We start from the raw sequence: 25,132 nt of genomic DNA, 5'->3' as shown, positions 1-25,132 counted from the left end.
CGTACTATCGTTTGTACAGATGAACGTGGTACCTTCAAGCGTTTGGAAATTGCTCCCAAGGATGAACCAGACTTGTGGAGGTCTACAATTGTTTTTCTGAGGTCTTGGCTGATTTCTTTTGATTTTCCCATGATGTCTAGCAATGAGACACTGAGTTTGAAGGTAGGCCTTGAAATACATCCCCAGGTACACCACCAATTGACTCAAGTTATGTCAATTAGCCCATCAGAAGTTTCTAAAGCCATGCCATCATTTTCTGGAATTTCCCAAGCTGTTTAGAGGCACAGTCAACTTAGTGCATTTTAACTTCTGACCCACTGGAATTGTGACACAGTGAAATAAACTGTCAGTAAACAATTGTTGGAAAAATGACTTGTGTCATGCACAAAGTAGATGTCCTAACCGACTTGCCAAAACTATGGTTTGTTAACAAGTAATTTGTGGAGTGGCTGAAAAACGAGTTTTACTGACTCCAACCTAAGTGTATGTAAACTTCCGACCTCAACTGTAACATATTAATTCAGAATACACTAACTAATACATCACTGTTAACATGGGGAATGTGTCATTATGTAAGCATTGTCGGAGCCAGAATGGCCTATAGCGCAGGAGCCTCTTGTTTGGAGCATGTGGCTGTGTGTCATTATACACCACTTCATTTGTAACAACTGACCCCGCCTCTCCTCCCTTCCCCATGCAGCCCGGACAGGCGAGGTGATTGGAGAGTTTGGCCGTCTGTATGAGCAGCAGTATGCAGTGGCCCTCTTCAACAAGGTCCGCTTTGACATTGAGGGAGGAGGGGGGCCCCAGCCACAGCTACTGCGCCGTAAGGTAATGAACACGTCCTCCTCTCCTGTCCCTGTTTTTTCTCCTCCTCTTGTTCCCCTCTTCCATACTCCTTTATTCCTACTGTGCCTTCCCCGAGAAGGCGATGGAATAATATCTGCAGTTTCTCATGAAGTGCTGACATTTGGAACACTTCGCCCACATTATGTTGAACTTGGAGCTCACATCACACTACATCAAATGAATGGCAGTCTAAGAGGGACTCAGGACAGATGCTGATTTACACTCCCATGCTTTCAGTGTGTTCTGAAGATTTAAGTGTGTTTAGATCACAAGATGGTTTATTATAAATACAGAATGACAGTCGCCTTGATTTTTGAAGGCCACTTCAGCCAAATGAGTCTGCTTTAGAGTTACATGGTACGGAGGGAAAAATCTCAGTTTCCCTTGTATGGCTCTGTCTCTGTGTAGCAGATGTTAGCTAGTAGGCTAGTGAAGAACAAGCAGCCATGCTGTGTCGTGGTGACCTCATCTGCAGTGAGATCTCAAGTTAACCGTGCTACTGACAAAGTGAGAAGTAAGCTTGAACAGCTGCTACAGTTGACTTTAGGGCGAGTGGCGTCACACCTAGTAAACTCTTTATTTGTATTCTCCTGGATGTCCAGTGTCTCTAGCCATGGTTTAATTCACATTTTTCAAGCCTGCACAGTGCCATTACCTTCTTAAAGAGAGTCCGTTACATTCTGTCTGGTGCTACCGCTGCAACACTATTCCGTATGCAGCTCTTTTCAAAAGTAGTGCATCACTAAGGAAATCAAATCAAATGTATTTATATAGCCCTTTGTACATCAGCTGATATCTCAAAGTGCTGTACAGAGACCCAGCCTAAAACCCCAAACAGCAAGCAATGCAGGTGTAGAAGCGCGATGGCTAGGAAAAACTTTCTAGAAAGGCCAAAACCTAGGAAGAAACCTAGAGAGGAATCGGGCTATGGGGGGTGGCCAGTCGTCTTCTGGCTGTGCCGGGTGGAGATTATAACAGAACATGGCCAAGATGTTCAAATGTTCATAAATGACCAGCATGGTCAAATAATAATAATCACAGTAGTTGTCGAGGGTGCAGCAAGTCAGCACCTCAGGAGTAAATGTCAGCTGGTTTTTCATAGCCGATCATTAAGAGTATCTCTACCACTCCTGCTGTCTCTAGAGAGTTGAAAACAGCAGGTCTGGGACAGGTAGTACGTCTGTTGGACAGGTCAGGATTCCATAGCCGCAGGCAGAACAGTTGAAACTGGAGCAGCAGCACGGCCAGGTGGACTGGGGACAGCAAGGAGTCATCATGCCAGGTAGTCCTGAGGTTTGGTCCTAGGGCTGAGGTCCTCTGAGAGAAAGAGAGAATTAGAGAGAGCTTACTTAAATTCACACAGAAGACCGGGGAAGTACTCCAGATATAACAAACTGACCCTAGCCCCCCGACACATACACTACTGCAGCATAAATACTGGAGGCTGAGACAGGAGGGCTCAGGAGACACTGTGGCCCCATCCGATGATACCCCCGGACAGGGCCAAACAGGAAGGATATAACCCCACCCACTTTGCCAAAGCACAGCCCCCATACCACTAGAGGGATATCTTCAACCACCAACTTACCATCCTGAGACAAGGCTGAGTATAGCCCACAAAGATCTCCGCCACGGCACAAACCAAGGGGGGGCGCCAACCCAGACAGGAAGATCACGTCGGTGACTCAACCCACTCAAGTGACGCACCCCTCCTAGGGACGGCATAAAAGAGCACCAGTAAGCCAGTGACTCAGCCACTGTAATAGGGTTTGAGGCAGAGAATCCCAGTGGGGAGAGGGGAACCGGCCAAGCAGAGACAGCAAGGGAGGTTTGTTGCTCCAGAGCCTTTCCGTTCACCTTCACACTCCTGGGCCAGACTACACTCAATCATATGACCCACTAAAGAGATGAGCCTTCAGTAAAGACTTAAAGGTTGAGGCCGAGTCTGCATCTCTCACATGGGTAGGCCATTCCATGAAAATAGAGCTCTATAGGAGAAAGCCCTGCCTCCAGCTGTTTGCTTAGAAATTCTAGGGACAATTAGGAGGCTTGCGTCTTGTGACCGTAGTGTACCTGTAGGTATGTACGGCAGGACCAAATCAGAAAGATGGGTAGGAGCCCATGTAATGCTTTGTAGGTTAGCAGTAAAACCTTGAAATCAGCCCTTGCCTTAACAGAAATCCACTGTAGGGAGGTTAGCACTAGAGTAATATGATCCAATTTTTTGGTTCTAGTCAGGATTCTAGCAGCCGTATTTAGCACTAACTGAAGTTTATTTAGTGCTTTATCCGGGTAGCCAGAAAGTAGAGCATTGCAGTAGTCTAACCTAGAAATAACAAAAGCATGAATACATTTTTCTGCATCATTTTTGGACAGAAAGTTTATGATTTTTGCAATGTTACGTAGATGAAAAAAAGTCCGTCTTGATATGTTCGTCAAAATAGAGATCAGGGTCCAGAGTAATGCCGAGGTCCTTCAGTTTTATTTGAGACGACTGTACAGCCATCAAGATTAATAGGGTGTCATTTGGGATACAAGTTGTTTAATTGTTTGTGGTGAGTAAGTGAGGTTCTTGAAATGCCTGCTGTTTTCCTGAGAACAACAATACTGACTGGGTGGGCTTATGATTGGGTAAACTAAACAACACTACTCCAGTGTCTAGGCTACATTTGAGATATCACGTACAGACAGTAGTATCACACATGGCATGCAGTATAAGTATGCCTGATGTTTCTAAAGGAATGCAAAGGCTTAAAGTTTTAGGCCACTCCTTGGCTTTCTGGAGTATTACAAAATCATGGAATTTATTGTTGACATAAAAATGTACTGCCCATGATTATGGCTCTATCCACACAGAGGTGATGTCCGTTCATGCCAGTCATCATTGGGATGTGTACTGATTCCCCTGTCTGTCCCACTCAGGCCCCGCTGGAGAATAGGTCCATCTTCTCTGGAGCTCTGTTCCAGTTTCTGGAGGAGAACAAGAAATGGAGAAACCGTTTCCTCTTCGTTCCTGACTCCTACAACATTAACTACTATGACAACAAAGCGGTACGGGAGAATTGAATTCAAATGTCCCACGTTTATACACACACACACAGTGTACTAGTCAAAAGGTTTGACACACCTACTGATTCCAGGGTTTTTCTTTATTTTTACTATTTTCTATATTGTAGAATAATAGAGAAGATCTCAAAACTATGAAGTAACATGGCTATATATATATATATATATATATATATATATATGGAATCATTTGAGATTCTTCAACATAGCCACCCTTTGCCTTGATGACAGCTTTGTACACTCTTGGAATTCTCTCAACCAGCTTCATGAGGTAGGTAGTCATGAGGTAGTCACCTGGAGTGCATTTTCATTAACAGGTGTACCATGTTAAAAGTTCATTTGTGGAATTTGTTTCCTTCTTTATGCGTTTGACACAATTAGTTGTGTTGTGACAAGATAGGGGGGTATACAAAAGATAGCCCTATTTGGTAAAAGACCAAGTCCATATTATGGTGAGAACAGCTCAAATAAGCAAAGAGAAATTACAGTCCATCATTACTTTAAGACATGAAGGTCAGTCCATATGGAACATTTCAAGAACTTTGAAAGTTTCTTTAAGTGCAGTTGCAAAAACCATCAAGCGTTATGATGAAATTGGCTCTCATGAAGACCGCCACAGGAAAGGAAGACCCAGAGTTACCTCTGCTGCACAGGATAAGTTGATTAGAGTTAACTGCACCTCAGATTGCAGCCCAAATAAATGCTTCACAGATTTCAAGTGACAGACACATCTCAACATCAACTGTTCAAAGGAGACTGCTTGAATCAGGCCTTCATGGTCGAATTGCTGCAAAGTAACTACTATTAAAGGACACCAATAAGAAGAAGAGACTTGCTTGGGCCAAGAAACATGAGCAATGGACATTAGACCGGGGAAATCTGTCCTTTGGTCTAGTGAGTCCAGATTAGATATTTTTGGTTCCAAACGTGTGAGACGCAGAGTAGGTGAACGGATGTTCTCCGCATGTGTGGTTCCCATCATGAAGCATGGAGGAGGAGGTGTGATGGGATGGGGATGCTTTGCTGGTGACACTGGTGACACTGTGATTCATTTTGATTTCAAGGCACACTTAACCAGCATGGCTACCACAGCATTCTGCAGCAATACACCATCCCCTCTGGTTTGCACTTTGTGGGACTATCATTTATTTTTCAACAGGACAATGACCCAAAACACAACTCCAGGCTGTGTAAGGGCTATTTAACCAAGGATATTGATGGAGTGCTGCATCAGATGACCTCACCTCCACAGGTCCCGACCTCAACCCAATTGAGATGGTTTGGGATGAGTTGGACCACAGAGTGATGGAAAGGCAGCCAACAAGTTCTCAGTATATGTGGGAACTCTTTCAAAACTGTTGGAAAAGCATTCCAGGTGACGCTGGTTGAGAGAATGCCAAGAGTGTGCAAAGCTGTCATCAAGGCAAAGTGTGGCTACTTTGAAGAATCTCAAATATTTTTTGATTTGTTTAACACTTGTTTTGTTACTACATGATTCCATATGTGTCATTTCATAGTTTTGATGTCTTCACTATTGTTCTACAATTTAGAATGTAGTAAAAATAAAGAAACACCCTTGAATGAGTAGGTGTGTCCAAATATATATATCTCACACACGCAACCAGTCAAAAGTTTGGACACACCTACTCATTCAAGGGTGTTTCTTTATTTTTACTACATTCTAAATATATATATATTTGTACATATGTGTATATAATATACACACACACACACCTTAACTCAGTTGCATTATGATGGTGTATTTTATGTCCATATTAGCTAATAAAATGCTACTATATCTGCAAGTATCATTCTCTTAAGTCTACCATGTCCTTGTGTTCCTGTCCAGTCTCATGAGAGAGGGCTGCACCCCAAGGGAACCATCAACTGTGCCGGATACAAAGTGCTGACCTCGATGGATCAGTACCTGGAGCTACTCAACAATAGCCTGCCTGGTGAGAACATGTTACGGCTGAAAACCAGGGGTGGGCGTGAGGCACATGTTGCAACTGCTCACCCAATTGTCATATATAATCCATTAAATTGGAAGGCTTAATACTGTTCTGATTATGAACATCTCAATGTCATTTGATGTTCTGAAGAACTTGAGGCTGTGAACTTGAGGTGTGATCATATGTTTCTCAATTTCACAGTGTTACTTTTTATTTTTACCTTTATTTACCTTCAGTTAAGAACAATGACGGCCTAGGAAAAGTGGGTTAACTGCCTGTTCAAGGGCAGAACGACAGATTTGTACCTTGTCAGCTCGGGGTTTGAACTTGCAACCTTCCGGTTACTAGTCCAACACTCTAACCACTAGGCTAACCTGCCGTCCCAACTACCTTAAACTACTAGTATTCAAATATTCAAAAAACACAGTAAAATCTGCTTTTTGACTATACTGGGCCTTGAAGTTGTTTTCAGTGTGAGTGTATGATTCCAAAACCATGCAGAAAGGGCGATGTGGCCACCGACTGATAGAGGAATGTGTGTGTATCAGATGTAAAGGCTAAAGTGGGCAACACTCCCTTCCTGAAGTGTGCCACCGAGTTCCTTCTGATCCTGTGGCACCCGTATGCCCGCCACTACTACTTCTGTGTGGTAACGGAGAAAGAGCAGAAGAAGTGGCATGCAGTTTTTCAGGACTGCGTGAGACATACCAATGATGGTGAGTAAAACCTACACAAACATTCAACAAACATTCAAACCTAGACACACTGTAGAGCCCATAAAAATCCTATAATTCACATTTAATTATGTGGTAGTGGAGCACATTGGAACACAACATTCCACAGATCTTAGGGTCATTCCACCAATCCACCAATTCACCTAATTTTAAGTCTGTCATAAAGAGCATCTGTTAAACTTAAAGAGCAACTGCCCCTAAACTACATTTTTGAAAACAGCCCATACTGACAAAATTCACTACTACGTGTAAATAGGATAATTTTGGTCAAAAGGTCAGTCTTGACTGCATCACAACGTAAATTAAGGTTAGGTTTGTTTCAACCCTGCCCACATGCCCACAGCTGGCAGCACACAAGTAATCATCAATTCAGAATGCAGCTGCACGGTGTGTGTGTGTGTGTTGGATGTGTGGAGAGTGCAAATAGTCTCTAAGGTGAAGATGGTCTCAAGGGTGTAATAGTCACAAGGTGCAGGTCTGTTCAGGGAGACCGCTAAGGATATCTGTTCAACAGTCTGAAGGGGATTGACTGTTCACTCTGCTACAGCTTCTATCACTCGGGTGACTGGATTCCTTCATAACCTTTTGGGCCTTCCTCAAACACCGTCTGGTGTAGATGCCTTGGAGGACAGGGAGCTCGCCCCCAGTGACGTTTTGGGACGCCTGCACCACCCTCTGTAGAGCCTTGCGGTTGAGGGCGTTGCCATACCAGGCGGTGATGCAGTCTGTCAAGATGCTCTCGTGGTGCAGCTGTAGAACTTCTTGAGGATCTGAGGGCCACCTCCGCCTAGCTGACTCTCAACACGGGGGCCTTCGAGGGGTGCGATCAGCCCCCTCCTGTACTCCCTGATTTTCTTAAGTAGCCTGAGGTTGAATAGGCGCTGTTGCGCTGGCTTCTCTACGGTGTTGGCGTGATTGGTCCATGTCAGGTCCTCTTTGATGTGCATGCCGAAGAACTTGAAGCTTTTCACCCTCTCAACTACAGCCCCGTCAATGTCAATAGGGGCGTACTAACTCGTTACCAAACTTCTGTCTGGAGTCGAATGCGTTGGATGCAGAGGCAGGGATTTGTACCCCCTTTGGTTCCTGGGGCCAGGATTGGGGACGCTGTATTGGCCAGATGGTATTTGAGCTGCTAGTGGAGAATAACTGAAATCATTTTATTTCAGTATAGGCAGTTATGTCACTGGCTACAGTGTGTAGATAAGATTCCATTGTTATTGTGAGACCTAATTTATTTTATTCATTGTATTTTCTCTTTTGTGTATATTATTTATTTAATTGGTATTTTTTTAATCATTCTGCTTAAAAACATGTAAATAAATGATGCCTTGGTGGGCTGGGTGGGGGGGATAAAGGGCTGGATATGTTGTATTGATGTCAATGTCTCCATGTTCGCAAATTCAAAAACGTACAAATAAAGAGCTTCATTAATTACAACATATCCAGCCCTTCCCCCCCACCCCACCAAGGCATCATTTATTTACATGTTTTAAGCAGAATGATTAAAAAAATACTTGATCAAGCTCCTTGGTTTTGTTGAGGGAGAGGCTGTTTAACCTCCTCTCTGTAGGCTGACTTGGCAATCAGGCCCACCACCGCCATGTCGTTGGCAAACTTAATGATGGTGTTGGGAGTCGTGCGTTGTCACGGGTGTACAGGAGGGCACTGAGCACACACCCCTGGGGGGCCCCCCGTTTTGAGTCAGCGTGGCGGAGGTGTTGTTGCCTAACCTTAGCACCTGGGGTCTGCCTGTCAGGAAGTCCAGGATCCAGTTGCAGAGGGAGGTGTTCATACCCAGGGCCTTGAGCTTAGTGACATGCCTGGAGGGGACTGGTGTTGAAAGCTGGGCTGTATTCAACAAAAAGCATTGGCACATATGTACAGTATTCCTCTTGTCCAGGTGGGACAGGGCATTGTGCAGAGTAATGACGATTGCTTCATCTTTAGATCTGTTGTGACGGTATGCAAACTGTACTAGGCCCAGGGTGTAAGGTAAGATGGATCAGATGTGGTCCTTGACCAGCCTCTCAAAGCACTTCATGATGATGGAAATGAGTGCTACAGGGTCACCTTTGTTTGCTTGGGTACAGGGAAAATGGTGAACATCTTGAAGGATCACAGGGAAAGGTTGAATATGTCCTTAATCACTCCAGCCAACTGGTCTGCGCAAGCTCTGAGGACACGGCCAGAGTTACCATCTGGTGCGGGTGCTTTGCGAGTGTTCACACGCTTGAAAGTCTTACTTACGTCTGCCACAGAGATCCAGAGCTCACAGTCCTCTTCAGCAGTATTGGGGGTTCTCATTGGAGGACCCAGGTTGATTGCCTCGAAGTAGAGCATGAAGTGTTTAGCTCGAGGTTAAATGATAAAATGACTATAGTAAGTGCATATTAAAGGCCAAATAAGATTGTCAACCCTGTTACCTTATCTTAAGCCATAAATCCCCTTGTGACAGGGGGAATGGAAGTTTGTTCTGTGCAACAGGGAGGGACTATTCAATTTAAAAACATTTCTAGTCTGTATCTGTGGGTAACAGGGCTGACGTGTTATGCTCGACCTGCTCAGTTTTCCACCACAAATATGTTTGTTTTTTTGCCAAACCAGCTCACCTGCTTTTACACTATGATTGAACTATTAGACGCTCAATGTTTCATTTGAATTTATCATTCTATTTTAAAGGAATAGTTTCGCCATATTAAAACGAGAGTTCCGTTCACGAAACAAGGTTGGCCTTAAAATGAGGGACACTTTTTTTTTTTTATTAACCTGAAATGAATCACCAACCACATGAAATCACTCACTGTAGTCAAAGAAACCAAACAATAACAGCCCTTACAATGACGGTGAAAACTCTGAGAAATGTTGGCACTTTAGCAAGCTTTAAAGTCAGAAGATATATTTATTGAGTTTTAGCAGGTCCGAGTTATAGAATTGTTCATGTGCTCTATATTAAAGGGCACTTCATTTAATATAACAGGCTTTTAAAATGCAATATTTGTGCACAATTTACACTTAAAATATCAAAGGGATGCAAAAGGCACCCCTTTTAGAGTTTGGTTATGTAGCTAGACTAGTTGTTGATGTTCTGGAGGTTGAATCAACATAAAACATGCCTTGCAGTAATAACCTTTCAACTTCACTGTGAAGTCAATTTTCCATTTTGCAAGATGCATCACTAATTGACATGTTCATTGGTTACTCCCTAACTTTAGATGCGTTGCCCTTCCGACAATCTTCCTCTTTTTCCATTGTTTAGCTTTGCTTGCTTGTATTTCATGCCTGTGGGACGAGTCTAGGCTCTGATTATCCAACCTTTTGTCTGTCCTTCACAATGCACCGAATTGTAAACAAGACCGTGTGACACATGCACAGACAAGTGCCTGTCAATGTTAAACCTGTAGTTTCACATACCCGTTCTAAAACTTAAATATAGGGAATCAGGTGTGTGACATAATGTTTCATGTAAGTTCAGAAATATGGTCAAATGTCAGCGGCAGCTCACCAGGCGTTACAACAAAACGGACAGTTAAGAGTGGCTGGCAGGTACTCCCGGCAAAATGTCTCTGCTGTCGTTATACGGGGACCAGGTAAACAGCCGACATCACGTGCAGTCTATTCCATAGTCAAAACCTTTCCAATGCAGCATCCACCGGAGTTTCTGTTTCAGTCCACTTGAAGATATTACAGCTATCTAACTGTATGTTACTGCAGATGTCAATGATCGTGTGCTGTGGTTGCTAATTATACTGTAGAGAAACGGATGCATGCCCAATGAAGTCATGCCAAAACCATAGAACTATGTATAATCTATGTAGTTATACTTTAGGCTGTACCAGCATCGTCGTTGCATGGCTCTTCAGAGCCAACATTTTTTTATTTTTTTTATTTTTTATTTCACCTTTATTTAACCAGGTAGGCTAGTTGCAACTGCGACCTAGCCAAGATAAAGCATAGCAGTGTGAACAGACAACACAGAGTTACACATGGAGTAAACAATTAACAAGTTAATAACACAGTAGAAAAAAGAGTCTATATACATTATGTGCAAAAGGCATGAGGAGGTAGGTGAATAATTACAATTTTGCAGATAAACACTGGAGTGATAAATGATCAGATGGTCATGTACAGGTAGAGATATTGGTGAGCAAAAGAGCAGAAAAGTAAATAAATAAAAACAGTATGGGGATGAGGTAGGTAAAAATGGGTGGGCTATTTACCGATAGACTATGTACAGCTGCAGCGATCGGTTAGCTGCTCAGATAGCAGATGTTTGAAGTTGGTGAGGGAGATAAGTCTCCAATGGGTGCCCTAACCGACCCAAGACACTATCAATAGGTCCCTAGAAGTTAGTTAACATAATGTACTGGACTGCAAAACCTACTAAGCTATTTTATTTTACCCATATGTGGATAGGATCTTGTATGAGAAACATGGGAGCCATCATGAAACGGTGAGGCTGGTGAGCAGAGAACAGCTAGAAGCCCACAGTGTCTGGGATGAGTGGGTTCAGATGACATCACTTCACCACCAGTCAGTGTACTTCACACTGCTACAATGTAAACTACCTCACTCATATCTCTCCCCCTGTTTGAGTTATGGCTACTCTGGTATTAGGGAGCAGCTGTGACGGGACCTGGGTTCAAATACTGAAATCGTTGAAATATTTTCTGCGTTTGCTTTAGCCTGCCACAAGTGCCAGATGGGCAGGGTTAGGGACTATTCCATTGGTCCATGAAGCAAGGCAAGCTCAATCAAGCACAGATGAAGTATTTGTAAATGATTTCAAAGGGTAGTCTAACCTAGATCTGGCTGTGGGCGACCCTACCTGCTGCTGGAGTTCGCTCTGCGTGCACTGTACATGGACAGGTGAGCTAGCTGTCAGTGGTACAGACCAGACCAGGCAGTCAACACAACTAGAGATGGAGAACAGAAGAGAGAGAGGAAGGCTCCCTCTGACTCACATGCTCTGGTACTCCTCAACACAGGACTCACAGTGCCTTCTGATAGTACTCCAGGGGGAGTTGAATGTTGTGGGAGAGGAGTAAGAGGGTTCATATGAACACCTTGGTCAAACGTGGTGCACTATAGGGAACAGAGTGCCTTTTGGGATTGACATGGGTCAGTCAAAGCACATGGATTGACTTACTAAGCACTCCCATTCCAAAATCTCTGACGGCTTAATAGAAGTCATTATGTGACTTAATTGAGTTGATAGTAGGCATGCTCAGCACAGTCGGTGAGGGAGTATGTGAGTGGGCGGACAGTTTGTTGTGTGACCTAACGAGTCAGGGTCGGCAGGCAAATTAGCCCAAACTGGAGCCATGAGCTGGCAACATGTTCTTGGTTGAGGTGAAGAGATAATGAAGGAGTTGACAGGCACCAGGGGCTTTCCGTAGACCCCTTTTTTAGGCAAATGGTTACATGTAACAAGCTCTAACTCGATTGAGTGAACTTGGTAAAGGAATCTGTTAGCAGGCAGCTGTCATTCTTGGGATTCTCGACCGACACAACTTTGTTACTTTTCTAATCCGATTTAGTCCTCAGTGAAAGATCTCAGCTGCCTGGCGGCCAGGGCTTCAGCAGATGTTCAGCTCTTTCTGTCATATCAAGGAGTCTAGAATCAGTGTTTCCCAACTCCGGTCCTCGAGTACCCCCAACAGCACACATTTATGTTGTATCCCTGGACAAAAACACCTGATTCAACTTAGTTGACAAGTAGAATCAGTTGTGCTTTGGGGCCGCAACAAAAAATATGTACAGTTGGGGGGTACTCGAGGACCGGAGTTGGGAAACACTGGTCTAGATCATGCCCCAAAATTCATATTTGTACTCACTTTAAGTACTATAAGTAAGTTTGCCTTCTCCCGAGCCAGATCAGCCCTTAGAACATTAGTCCATCTCCATTTTCTGTAGCATGAGGCAAATACTTCAAGTACTATTTGATATGTCCCTGTAGCCTTGTATGACCAGAGCAAAGACACAGGCCAACCTAAAAACAACACATCATTAAGTGTATACAATGTGTAGAAGCTCCAGCCTGAGCCTCATAAAGAAGGGGACCACAATGTTGTGATTCTGTAAAGGTCACATCATGTGCGCTTCCCAAATGGCACCCTGTTCCCTAGATAGTGCACTACTTTTGACCAGGACCTATAGTGCCCTATATAGGGAATAGGGTGCCATTTGAAACATGCATGTCTTCATGTAGTCAAACCCTGAGTGGTCGGTCAGAGCAGTGTATGAACAACTGCTCTGTAGCTCGATGTTTAGACTGCAGGCTCAATAAAGTCTGGTATGTGGCAGCAATTAATTTCCTCAGGCGGTCCGCCCTGCTTTGGCTCTACCCACCCCCACCCTCCTTCCTAGAGCAGGCTGGGGGCTAGGGGCCGAACACAGAGGGACCCTGTCCAGCAGATGGACACCCTGCTGACCATGAATGAAGACTTCACCTTCAGGGGCCATAGGATTTACTCCTCATTCATCGCTCATGTCTAGCACTAGGGCTGTGTTCCAAATGGCACCCTGTTCCCAATGTATGTAGTGCACTATATAGGGAATGTGGTGCCATTTGGGACACAACCTAGGACTCATGCAGACTGAAGTTAGCATGGTGGGGAGTGGCAGGAATAGCCAACATTGATGAGGTTGTAGAAGGGAAACGGAGGGCCGAGCACACCCCCATTCACATCGATGGGGCTGTAGTGGAGACGGTCAGGAGCTTCAAGTTTCTCGGTCTCCACATCACTTTTTTTCTTCTTTTACTAGGGAAGTTGACTGAACACATTCTCATTTACAGCAACGACCTGGGGAATAGTTATAGGGGAGAGGAGTGTGGATGAATGAGCCAATTGGAAGCTGGGGATTATTTTTAATTTTTTGGGACCAGAGGAAATAGTGCCTCCTACTGGCCCTCCAACACCACTTCCTGCAGCATCCAGTGACTGACCAGGACCAACACAGCTTAGCTTCAGAGGTAAGCAGGGTGGTATGGACCTATCACTAAGGATCTATCATGGTCCAAACACAGTCGTGAAGAGGGCAGGACAACTCTTCTTCCCCCTCAGGAGGCTGAAAGGATTTGGCATGGGCCCTCAGATCCTCAAAAAGTTCTAAAACTGCACCATTGAGAGCATCATCACTGGCTGCATCACCGCTTGGTATGGCAACAGCTCGACATCCGAACGCAATGCGCTACAGAGGGTAGTGCGTTCGTCCCAGTACATCACTGGGGCCGAGCTCCCTGCTTCTATACCAGGTGGTGTCAGAGGAAGGCCCTAAAAATTGTCAGACTACAGCCACCCAAGTCAGTCTGTTTTCTCTGCTACCGCACAGCAAGCGTTACCAATGCACCAAGTATGGAACCAACAAGACTCTGAACAGCTTCTACCCCCAAGCCATAAGACTGCTGAAAAGTTCATTAAACGGCTACCCAAACGTTCTGCTTTTTACCGCCGATCTACATGTACATAGTACTTCAATTACCTAACCAAACCTACATATACTGTACATATTACCTCATTCACCCCAACCACCTTGTACCGGTACTCCTTGTGAATTGCATCGTTATTGTTATTTTGTTATTCTGTTTCTGTGTTCTTTATCTATTTGTTAATTTTCCTACTTTTTAACTGCATTGTTGGGAAAGGGCTCGAAAGAAAGCATTGCACGGTAAAGTCTACAGCTGTTGTATTCGGCGCATGTGACAAATACGATTTGATTTGTATCTGTCAGTGGTTTCTATTGACCTCTGTCTACATTGGCAGTTGTGATCATGTTACTTTGTCCAACTCGAGAATATGATACTTCTTTATGGAAAACCACACTGTAGGACTGTATATGATCTGGAAAACGTTGCAATGCCTGGAAAAGCAGCTATGATCACCATGTCCGAAAAGCATTATGATATAGGGATTTTTAAGTTGATTAAAATCTCCATAGTCAGCTCTGAAGCTGGACTCTCTGGCAACAAAGCAGACTATTAAAAAAAATAAAATAAGGAGGTGTTGCTGAACCACAACCAGCCCATTCTTTCTCTACAGATGCTGATCAATTGATATACAGTACTGGAATTTCAGCATAAACGTGCCCTTTTAGTCTAGTTTGACTTTAGATCTGGGGTACAGACTTTATTGGGCTGGCAAAAATCCCCTCCACGTTCTCATGAGGCAGTGCCAAGATAAATGGCCTGGCTCCCACCCTCACACTCTTTCAACACACACGAACACACACACACACACACACACACACACACAGCTTTCAGAGAGGGAGGTAGTCTGGGGCTGTGGACTTCCTGCTCTACTTCCCCCCCCTTAATTCATACTCCCAGGCCCCACTCTCACTCTCACAGCCCACTCTCTCCCCCACCCTGCACAACATACTTCCTGTCTTTGTCATGGCTAGAGTTAATTTATGAATTCCCCATTTTTATCACAAGACAGGATTTCACATGCTTTGTTCTGATGCTGTTCTGAGACTAGCTCTCTCCTCATGTAAAGTACAGTGCATCCAGAAAGTATTCAGACCCCTTGACTTTTTCCACATTTTGTTACGAGTTTGTTTTTATTTAAGCCATCTACACACAATATCCCATAATGACAAAGGGAAAACAGGTTTTTAGATTTTTTTTGCAAATTTATAAACAAAAATAAAAACCTTATTTACACAAGTATTCAGACCCTTTGCTATGAGACTTGTAATTGAGCTCAGGTGCATCCTGTTTCCATTGATCATCCTTGATGTGTCTACAACTTGATTGGAGTCCACCTGGGGTAAATTCAATTGATTGGACATGATTTGGAAAGGTACACACATGTCTATATAAGGTCCCGCAGTTGACGGTGCATGTCAGAGCAAAAACCAAGCCATGAGGTTGAAGAAATTGTCCGTAGAGCTCCGAGACAAGATTGTATCAGCACAGATCTGGGGAAGGGTACCAAAAAATGTCTGCAGCATTGAAGGTCCCCAAGAACAGTGTCCTCCTCCATTCCTAAATGGAAGAAGTTTGGAACCATCAAGACTCTTCCTAGAGCTGACTGCCCAGGGAAACTGAGCAATTGGGGGAGAAGGGTCTTGGTCAGGGAGGTGACCAAGAACCCGATGGTCACTCTGACAGAGCTCCAGAGTTCCTCTGTGGAGATGGGAGTACCTTCTCTGCAGCACTCTCCCAATCAGGCCTTTATGGTAGAGTAGCCAGACGGAAGCCACTCCTCAGTAAAAGGCACATGACAGCCTGCTTGGAGTTTGCCAAAAGTCACCCAAACACTCAGACCATGAGAAACAAGATGCTCTGGTCTGATGGAACCCAATATTTAACTCTTTGGCCTGAATACCAAGCGTCACCTCTAGAGGAAACCTGGCACCACCAAAATATCTGTGCAGCAACGCTCCCCATCCAACCTGACAGAGCTTGAAAGGATTTGCAGAGAATAATGGAAGAAACTCCCCAAATACAGGAATTCCAAGCTTGAAGCTTCATACCCAAGAAGACACAAGGCTGTAATCGCTGCCAAATGCGCTTCAACAAAGTACTGAGTAAAGGGTCAGATTTTTTTGTTGAAATGTACAAAGAATTCTAAAAACCTAATTTTTGCTTTGTCATTATGAGGTATTTTTTGTGTAGATTGATGAGGGGGGAGGGGGGGGGGGGGGGGGGGGACAATTTAATCAATTTTAGAATAAGGCTGTAATGTAACAAAATGTGGGAAAAGTCAAGGGGTCTTAATACTTTCCGAATACACTGTATGTTTGGATGGTGAGTCTACATACAAGTCTAATTCCTGATCCAAACACAGCTGGATACATTAATAAATTATTCAGGTTGACTCTTTCAGTAGAGGTGAAGATGATCTAAGCGGGAGGTGTGTGTGTGTGCCATCTATTAGATGTAGCCTTGTTCACCAGTCACTCTGGCCCAACGAAGATGCTTTACCTTTGCCGTCAAAACAAACCCTGTTGCCAAAACAACATGTACAGTTATCATGCTATTACTGTTACTTACTATTACAAAAAAAAAAAAAAAAAGTATTTTAAATTTACTTTTTGGGGGATGACGACAATAATTTACTTCCCTAAAGATGGATAATGTGGAATCTCCCTGGGTTGCCATGGCAAAGCTCTGATAAATAACCCTGGCCACTCGTGACATGAGAATGATCCAGTTGACTTTACAGAGTGTATGTGGTGTGGTCATTGCGTATGACTGTTTCACTCTTCCCTCCATATTTAGATGGTGACCCTTGGTCCACGTACAGTGCATTCGGAAAGTATTCAGACCCATTGACTTTTCCCACATTTTGTTATGTTACAGCCTTATTCTAAAACTGATTCAATTGTTTTTTTCCCCCTCATCAGTCTACACACAATACCCCATAATGACAAAGCAAAAACAGTTTTAAAAAAAATATTTGCACATTTACAAATAATAAACATCACATTTACACAAGTATTCAGACACTTTACTCAGTACTTTGTTGATGCACGTTTGGCAGCTATTACAGCCTCGAGTCTTCTTGGGTATGATGCTACAAGCTTGGCACACCTGTATTTGGGGAGTTTCTCCCATTCCTTTCTGCAGATTCACTCAAGCTCTGTCAGGTTGGATGGGGAAAGTTGCTGCACAGCTATTTTCAGGTCTCTCCAGAGATGTTTGATCGGGTTAAAGTCCGGGCTCTGGCTGGGCCACTTAATGACATTGAGACTTGTCCCGAAGCAAGTCCTGCATTGTCTTGGCTGTGTGCAGGTTAAGGTTGTTGTCCTGTTGGAAGGTGAAACTTCGCCCCTGTCTGAGGTTCTGAGCACTCTGCAGCAGGTTTTCATCAAGAGCTGTCAGTGACCATCGAGTTCTTGGTCACCTCCCTGACCAAGGCCCATCTAACCTGATTGCTCAGTTAGGCAGCACAGGCAGCTCTAGGAAGGGTCTTTGTGGTTCCAAACTTTCTCTATTTAAGAATATTGGAGGCCGCTGTGTTCTTGGGGACCTTCAATGCTCCATAAATGTTTCGGTATCCTCCCCAGATCTCTGCCTCGACACAATTCTGTCTCAGAGCTCTATGGACAAATGCTTCAACTTCATGGCTTGGTTTTTGCTCTGACATGCGCTGGTTACTGTGGGAATTTATATAGAGGAGTGTGTGTGCCTTTCCAAATCATGTCCAATCAATTTAATTTATCACATGTTTTTATTTAATCAGAGTAAGACTAAAGTAACAATGTGGGGAAAAAGGTGTCTGAATACTTTCCAAATGCACTGTACTAGACAGTTCTCTTTCTGCACAAGTTGCAACAGACTCTAGGAATGCATGGAAACTCATTTTCAAGCATATTTCTGTCATACCTGAATTCAAGATTTCAATTGAGATTAGCCTGGTGGAACCAGTCACAATTTGGTTTGAAATGTGAGCACAGCAGTCAGTCTGCTTGACCAGGCTAGTGCTGATTTTATGATCAATTATAAAACTTGTACAATGTTTTCAAATTAACCTTCACAATGTCCACTTCCACTAACAATGCTAATCCTCTGTGGTTACCCCATAGGTTTGTTGGAGGAGAGTAAGGTGCAGACGCCAGCCTTCACAGACTCAGTGAGGCTTTTTCGCCAGGCCCATGGGCAGTATGGCACCTGGGAGATGATGTGTGGCGCACCTCCACAGGTAAGGATGGCACAGCCAATGACAGTGGTTGTGTCCCAAATGGCACCCTATTCCCTATATAACAGCACATTCTTGAGCTTTCCTCAGTACGAAGTCCTCGTCCACCCACTGCTGTCAGGCTCTGCGTGCTAATGGGGCTGACATCGCTGGTCCAAATGTCAGTTGTGAAGCTAATAGCAGTGACGCCCATAGCAAGTAGCTCATGGATGTGCGTTTCAACGACACAGGGCAACATCTGAAAAATAGCGCCTAATTGGTAGTGTGTACCGGGGCTCGAGATGCTCGACCAGTTGGCGAAAGCCAACATCATCCACAACAGAGAACGGTTGATTGTCAAGGGCAATGAATTCCATTATCTTGGTGTGAATGGATTTCGCCTTTGAGTTGTCTCGCTGAAATGTTTTTACTCTTTCAAATGACTGCTCGATACACACAGCAGACATTGTGGGCTAGGTTAGGAATGCTGTGTTGCACGTGTAGAGCTATATTTTTCATGCCGTCATTACATCATCTACCTACATTATATAGTTATGCACGTCAGCTTTGACATCGGCAGTAAACTAGACATCAGGCCGATGTTAGCATTTTTAGCGATTTCTATATTGCGCATCCATAGCTGTAACGTAACAATGTGGAAAGAGACGAGGGGTCTGAATACTTTCTTAGTGCACTACTTTTGACCAGAGCCAAATGGGTCTATGTAGGGAATAGGGTATAATTTGGGATACAATCAGGGATGTAGAGTCCAGCTGAGAGATGATGTCACTATGCCCCCTGCCCTGGTGACACAGCATCCTGTGGGCATGAGCTCACTGTGCCCCCCCCCTCCCGCTGAGTCTTTGTCTGTCTGTGTGAGTGTGATGTCTGTAGCTCTTACATCAGGGCCTGGGGGCCTTGACTCATACCCATCATTCTGAGTATCTCATAGACAGATTGCTCCAGTGGGAGATGGAGGGAGCCAAAGGCCAGACGAGGAGCCTTGGGCTCAGAGTTAACCACAGAGTCAGGACTCCCATAGACCCAAAGGTCAGACACAACACAGCACTTTCAACAGACCGACAGACACAGCCTGTGTATAAACAGTGTATAAAGCATTAGGAAAACCTTCTCTTCCATGAGACTGACCAGGTGAATCCTATGATCCCTTCTTGTTAAATCCACTACCAATCAGTGTAGATGAAGGGGAGGAGACCGGTTAGAGAAGGATTTTTAAGCCTTGAGAGTTGAGACATGTATTGTGTATGTGTGCCATTCAGAGGGTGAATGGGCAAGACAAAATATTGAAGTACCTTAGAACAGGGTATGGTAGTAGGTTCCAGGCACAACGGTTTGAGTGTCAAGAACTGCAATGCTGCTGGGGTTTTCACACTCAAACGCTTCTCGTGTGTATCAAGAATGGTCCACCACCCAAACGACATCCAGCCAATTTGACACAACTTTGTGAAGCATTGGAGTCAAAATGGGCCAACATCTTTGTGGAACGCTTTCGACACCTTGTAGAGTCCATGCCTCGACGAATTGAGGCTGTTCTGAGGGCAAAAGTTGGTTTAACTCAATATTAGGAAGGTGTTCCTAATGTGTTGTGAAATCAGTGTATACGAGATACATTTTGCACTCCTCTAAACGTCAATCAAAAAGAAAGGAAGACCAAGGCACTCTTCATATAATTAATAAAAATATCTTTATTAGTAAAAAGAAACAAAGTTATTTTTTATTTTTTTTTAAACGACCCTCCCTGACGAAGGCCATGCAGCCGAAACACGTTGTTTAAAAAAAATCTTTTTAGTATGGCATGTTCAATAGAAACAAAGGCATTTTAATTAATTATATGAAGAGTGCCTTGGTCCTCCTTTCTTTTTGATGACCAATTTACCCCTTTTACCAAAGAGCACCTATCTACCAAAATGTACTATTGTGTACCTTAGTAGTGCTTCCCTTCCTCCTCTTTCTCCATCATTTTAACATTGTCATGAAGAGCACATGTTTTTCAATCTCAAGTCGTTAAATAAAAAAACTACGATAGTAAGTGCCAAATAAAGCAACAGAGTTCAAGATTTCATCTTAAGTCAGCCATTAACCCCCCTGTGACAAGGGAAATGGAAGGTTGTTGTGTGCAACAGGAACGGACAATTGAATGCAAGCTCCACCAAAAAACGATGTATTGGTCAAATAATTCTAGCCTGTCTATCTGTGGGTAACAGGGTTGACGTGTTACGCTTGACCCACTCAGTTTCCCACCACGACACACCAGAAAATGGACAAAAAGAGTAGAATGAGCTATGTTTATTATTTTTTTTTTAAAGGAATAGTTTCACAATATTAAAATGTGAGTTCAGTTCACGTAAACAGGGTTGACCTTAAAATGTGGGACATTTTCTTCCTGAAATATAATGATTTTCAGAAATGACTTTGTCAAAACAACAAAATAACTATGGCTTTACACTGATGAAAATGCTTAAACATTCTGGTGTTAAATGAAGTGCCCTTTAATATAACAAGCTTTTAAAATGTAATGTTGACGCACTATTTCTATTTAAAATATCAAAGGGACTCATTTTGTGGAATGACCCAGTAAATGTGAAAAGTATGATTTTTTTTTTTTTTTTTTTTTTTTTTTTTTTTTACTCTGTCAGCAGTGCACTGTGATACTGTTATTATTATACCATATCAACGTGTCACTGAGATGTTCTGTCGGGTGTTTGACATCTAACCTTTTGTGTCAGTAAAGCCTTGTTCACATTGGTCAGTTTAAAGTGACTCAAATCCCCCAAAAAATTTATATCGATTAGAATCTGAATCGACAACCAAAAGCCACATGGAATCGGATATTTCAAGCCACATTTGAAATCTGATACAAATCTGATTCCTATTATTTGCCCTCAAGTGTTTTTTAGACTGTTATTTAGCATATTTTGCTTTTTTGCTAGCTACTCTGTTGATAGTTTGACAAGAACATGGTAGCTAACTAGCTAACTGTTTACAAATAAATTAGTGAATGTGCTAGAAAGTTAAATGGCTACCTAGCTAGCTAGTTGGCTGTTGTTGCTAGACAAAACTGACACATTTGAGGCATTTAAGTGTTCTTACACTATGATTTTGAACATTCAAAGCAACTGGGAAATGTCCATGGCAGGCATTGTCAACTTAACTTGCTACATAACTTGCAATCTGTGCACATCTGTGCACTCCTTGGCTAACATTTTTACAATAACCAAACAGTGGTTGTCATTAATCGTGCCCTGCTGTGACACACCACCAATGAGACACCTACAGATAAGACCAGCACTCATCTTTCTGTTTCAAGTTGAAATACACCAGAATGGTAGAACAGAGATTCTCTGGCAGCATTGCCAACTCTACTCCTACACATTCCTCTGTCCCATATCATCAAGATCAGTAACTCACATCCAATGCAGCCTAGCCCAAAGCTCTTGACTTCAAGGCCAAATAAGTACAATAGAAGATAGTCATGATAAATATGTTGTGATGAATGTGTTGGGCCCCTTATATTCAACTCTGGACCTCAAAGCCAGTTCCACTTATTTTAGACCTGGGGACACCAGGTGGGTGCAATTAATTATCAGGTACACAGAAAACCAGCAGGCTGCGGACCTCATAGGGTAAGAGTTTAATACCACTGATCTAGAGCAATCAGGCTAGAAAAACCAGTTCTCAGGTTTCGATAGCTCTGACATATCTGTAGTGTAGAGTGCCGACCACACCTGAGAGGGTAAAGTACAGTAGACTAGTATACAGACTTTTGGAGGATGCCCTCCAGCAGATACAAAGCATGAATAGGACCTTCAATTAACCACTTCCCATGTATAAATAAATACTTTGCCCCGAGGCCATAGATTAGCCCCACTGCCCAGAGGTGGGTAGAGGGTGAGCTGGTATGACCTTAGTAGGTCATAAGAATTGTATCACTCTGGAAGTATGGCTGTATTGGTCTCAGTAGTTCATGAATCACTTTCCGTCTCTTTTTGGGAAATGCGTCTTGCATCTCAAACAGCACAGCGTCACCACACTTATTGTTGTCATCTGATCTTGAACCCACTACCATCCCTGTAGATTCTGGCCAACCTGGTGATGGAGACACTTCTCCCTGAGGTCAGGGATCTCATCACCCCGGGACTGAAAGGCAAAATGCACGAAAGGCAGAGGAACTGGATGCTGGTAAGTCCTATCTCACACAACTGACCAAATACCCCTTTATAATAATAGGGAAAATGTCTTCTCCTTAACCAGCTTCTGAGTTCCCTGTTTGTACATGAATCAATGTCATGTTGGGATGCAAGAATGCTGGTGATCTACATCTTTGTATTCCATGTTCACAAAGGTGGATAATATGGCACTTTGGTCAACGTTTCGGCCCAGTGGCTTTTCTCAATACAAGATGCAGAAATAACAATCCTCTGTGTGTCCCCATGCAGATCTGCGATGCTGTTTATGGTCTGGTGGTGAGGCAGGCCCAGGCCCAGTATGAGGCTGTGGTGCAGAGCTGTGAGGCTGGACGCCCCCTTCTAGAGGCCTCCATACGCACAGACATGGATCAGATCATCACCTCCAAGGAGCACGTCAGCAACAAAATCAAAGGTGAACCCTCAATGACCTGTGTGGTCCACCTGTTAGAGCTGCAGACCCCAGCTCATGCACACTAGAGTCGGCATGAGTTGGAATCCACACCATTGCACTTCTGACTTGCCAACTTTTCCGCCTTTCATGTCTCCTCTTCATTATCCCATCTTTATAAAATAAATAAATATACCACAATAAATATATTTAAAAGGTTTGAGCCCTCCATAGTAAGATGAAGTTGAGCCCTAGTCCCAGACATTGACCCAACGTCAGTTTTACAGTCCACCCAGTAATGGATTTTGGGGGAGTAAGCAGATCCTAGATCTGTGCCCAAGCCAGGTCAACTTGGGACCAACCGTAGGTAAATACCAGTAGTTGCAGTACAATGGTAGATTCTAGTTCATACTCTGAATACCTACAGTACATGTCTGGCATGTATGTCATTCTGGGCTCTTTGCCAGTGGTGTGACAAATATTTGCCAACAGTTGGACAGGTGGTTGTCACAGCCACAGACAGTTTTGTGCTATGTTGACAGCCTGCGTCCATTGAGTTGAAGTCAGGAAGAATAGCAGCATTCCATCAACAGTTACATGGGGGACTTAGTCTGTCGCAATAACAGTCTTATATGGAGAGGAACTGAATTCCGTTGGACGAATCATATCTTGAGAAAAGCATGTGTTGCACAATGAGTCACAGTGGAACTTCTGCCAGTTTATAAAGTCATGTAGACTAGTCTGTGTGTTGACATCCTCTCTCTCTCTCTCTCTCTCTCTCTCTCTCTCTCTCTCGTTGTGTTTCCTCCCAGCGGTGGCGCTGCCTAAGGCAGAGAAGCTGCTGAAGGTGAGTATCCAGCCCTACATCAGCTCTATCCTGGAGGCCCTGATGGAGCCCACCAGTCGAGGCTTCTCTGAGGTCAGGGACGTCTTCTTCAGAGAGCTGGTGGACATGAGCAAGAACACAGTGAACGACAGCACCAAGGAAAAACTGGGAGAGGTGAGAACGTTGTTATTCATTCATTTATATGGGTGTCAGTCTAATGATCTAGCATAACAGTTTAGCTGCATGCTTTTATTCCACCCATTTTAGGTGATATCTGAAGTGTAGCATACAAATTGATGAGTGAATTGAAAGACGTATATCATCCAAGCCTGGTCTCTATGGTCTATGTGTTAATTCTGTCAACCCAGCCTCACTCTTCCTTCTCTCCCTCTTTCTCTCCGTCTCTCGTCAGCACATGGAGAAGATCTCTATGCTGGCTTTCCACCCGGTGAAGATGCAGAGCTGCTATGAGAAAGTAGAGGACCTGAGTCTGGACGGCCTGCAGCAGAGGTTCGACGTCTCCAGCCCCTCCGTGTTCGTCCAGAGGGCACAGATCCTCATGAGAGAGGTACAACTTAACTTGCACTGATTGAGGATGACGGTTTTACTTGCAATGACTGTGATAGGTTGTCGTACCTAGCTTAATTGAATGTGCTCCAAATGCAAACGTAAACTACACCCTCCTACACCTTATTACATTCTGCAAAACGTGACACAACCTCTTACTGATGATGTGGACAGTTAATCACTAAACTGACATGGGGTATGAGTATGGTGAGGTACTAATTCAATAATTGCTGAAATGTCTCCATTTGAGTTCCTGGCTGGTGTATGAGTGCTGAAAGGATGTGGCCTGCAGGTCTATTTTGTGGTTGTTGGTTGTGCTGTTTTGTCTGAGATCCTCAGAGCTACAGTATGGGGAGTTCTTTATTATTGTGGTTGGAGAACAAGCACATTCTGGTTAGTGAGTGGTGGTTTACTGTCATTGGCTGGCTGGTCTCTGTTGACAGGCTGTTGGTTGTTGGAGAGATATCCTAGAGCCAAGTATTCACCACTCTGTCCCCCACTGTGAATCACATAGGCTGTCCTCTTTGTAGTGGCTAGAAGCTGCTGGGGGTGAGACCTCTCAGACAGGGGCTAAGGTCTCAGAGAGTTCAACAATTTGAACTTTGCTTTGCACCCAAGATTCTGTTTATAGTTCATATATACAATAGCAAAGATCTACCCTCAGGGTTCAGAGTGTGATTAGTTTAGAATGGAGGGAGGGAAGGGTTTTATTGGACAGGATTCAACTAGTATATAGAAAGCAATCCTATTTTGTTATGCTACACTTTAAAAGGAATTGTTGGGAAGATAGTGTCCCCTTGTGGTGAATATATGAAAACTGATGGAATGTTTTGTTCTTGGCTTGGCATTTTGTGATTTCAGCAAGCAGGCAAATCGTGGACTTTATCTATACACTGTCGGATGACTGCTTAGTGG

At 43.7% G+C, this 25,132-nt stretch overlaps 1 protein-coding gene across 1 annotated transcript in view; it reads left to right on the top strand.

Annotated features, from left to right (window-relative positions):
- Positions 1-25,132, top strand: part of LOC110525990 (protein Niban 2) — a 57,472-nt gene that overhangs the window by 22,014 nt on the left and 10,326 nt on the right. Inside the window, exons 2-10 of the mRNA XM_021606544.2 lie at positions 701-831; positions 3,772-3,900; positions 5,765-5,870; positions 6,416-6,583; positions 18,137-18,252; positions 22,324-22,428; positions 22,686-22,848; positions 23,637-23,824; positions 24,063-24,218. Of these exons, the coding sequence (XP_021462219.1) occupies positions 701-831; positions 3,772-3,900; positions 5,765-5,870; positions 6,416-6,583; positions 18,137-18,252; positions 22,324-22,428; positions 22,686-22,848; positions 23,637-23,824; positions 24,063-24,218 (1,262 nt within the window). The remainder of the gene's footprint in view (positions 1-700; positions 832-3,771; positions 3,901-5,764; positions 5,871-6,415; positions 6,584-18,136; positions 18,253-22,323; positions 22,429-22,685; positions 22,849-23,636; positions 23,825-24,062; positions 24,219-25,132) is intronic.

This window comes from Oncorhynchus mykiss, chromosome 6 (assembly GCF_013265735.2).
Source record: "Oncorhynchus mykiss isolate Arlee chromosome 6, USDA_OmykA_1.1, whole genome shotgun sequence".
NCBI classification, from domain to species: domain Eukaryota; kingdom Metazoa; phylum Chordata; class Actinopteri; order Salmoniformes; family Salmonidae; genus Oncorhynchus; species Oncorhynchus mykiss.
The sequence above is the reverse complement of the archived record's forward strand: the minus strand, read 5'-3'. Positions and strand labels throughout refer to the sequence as shown.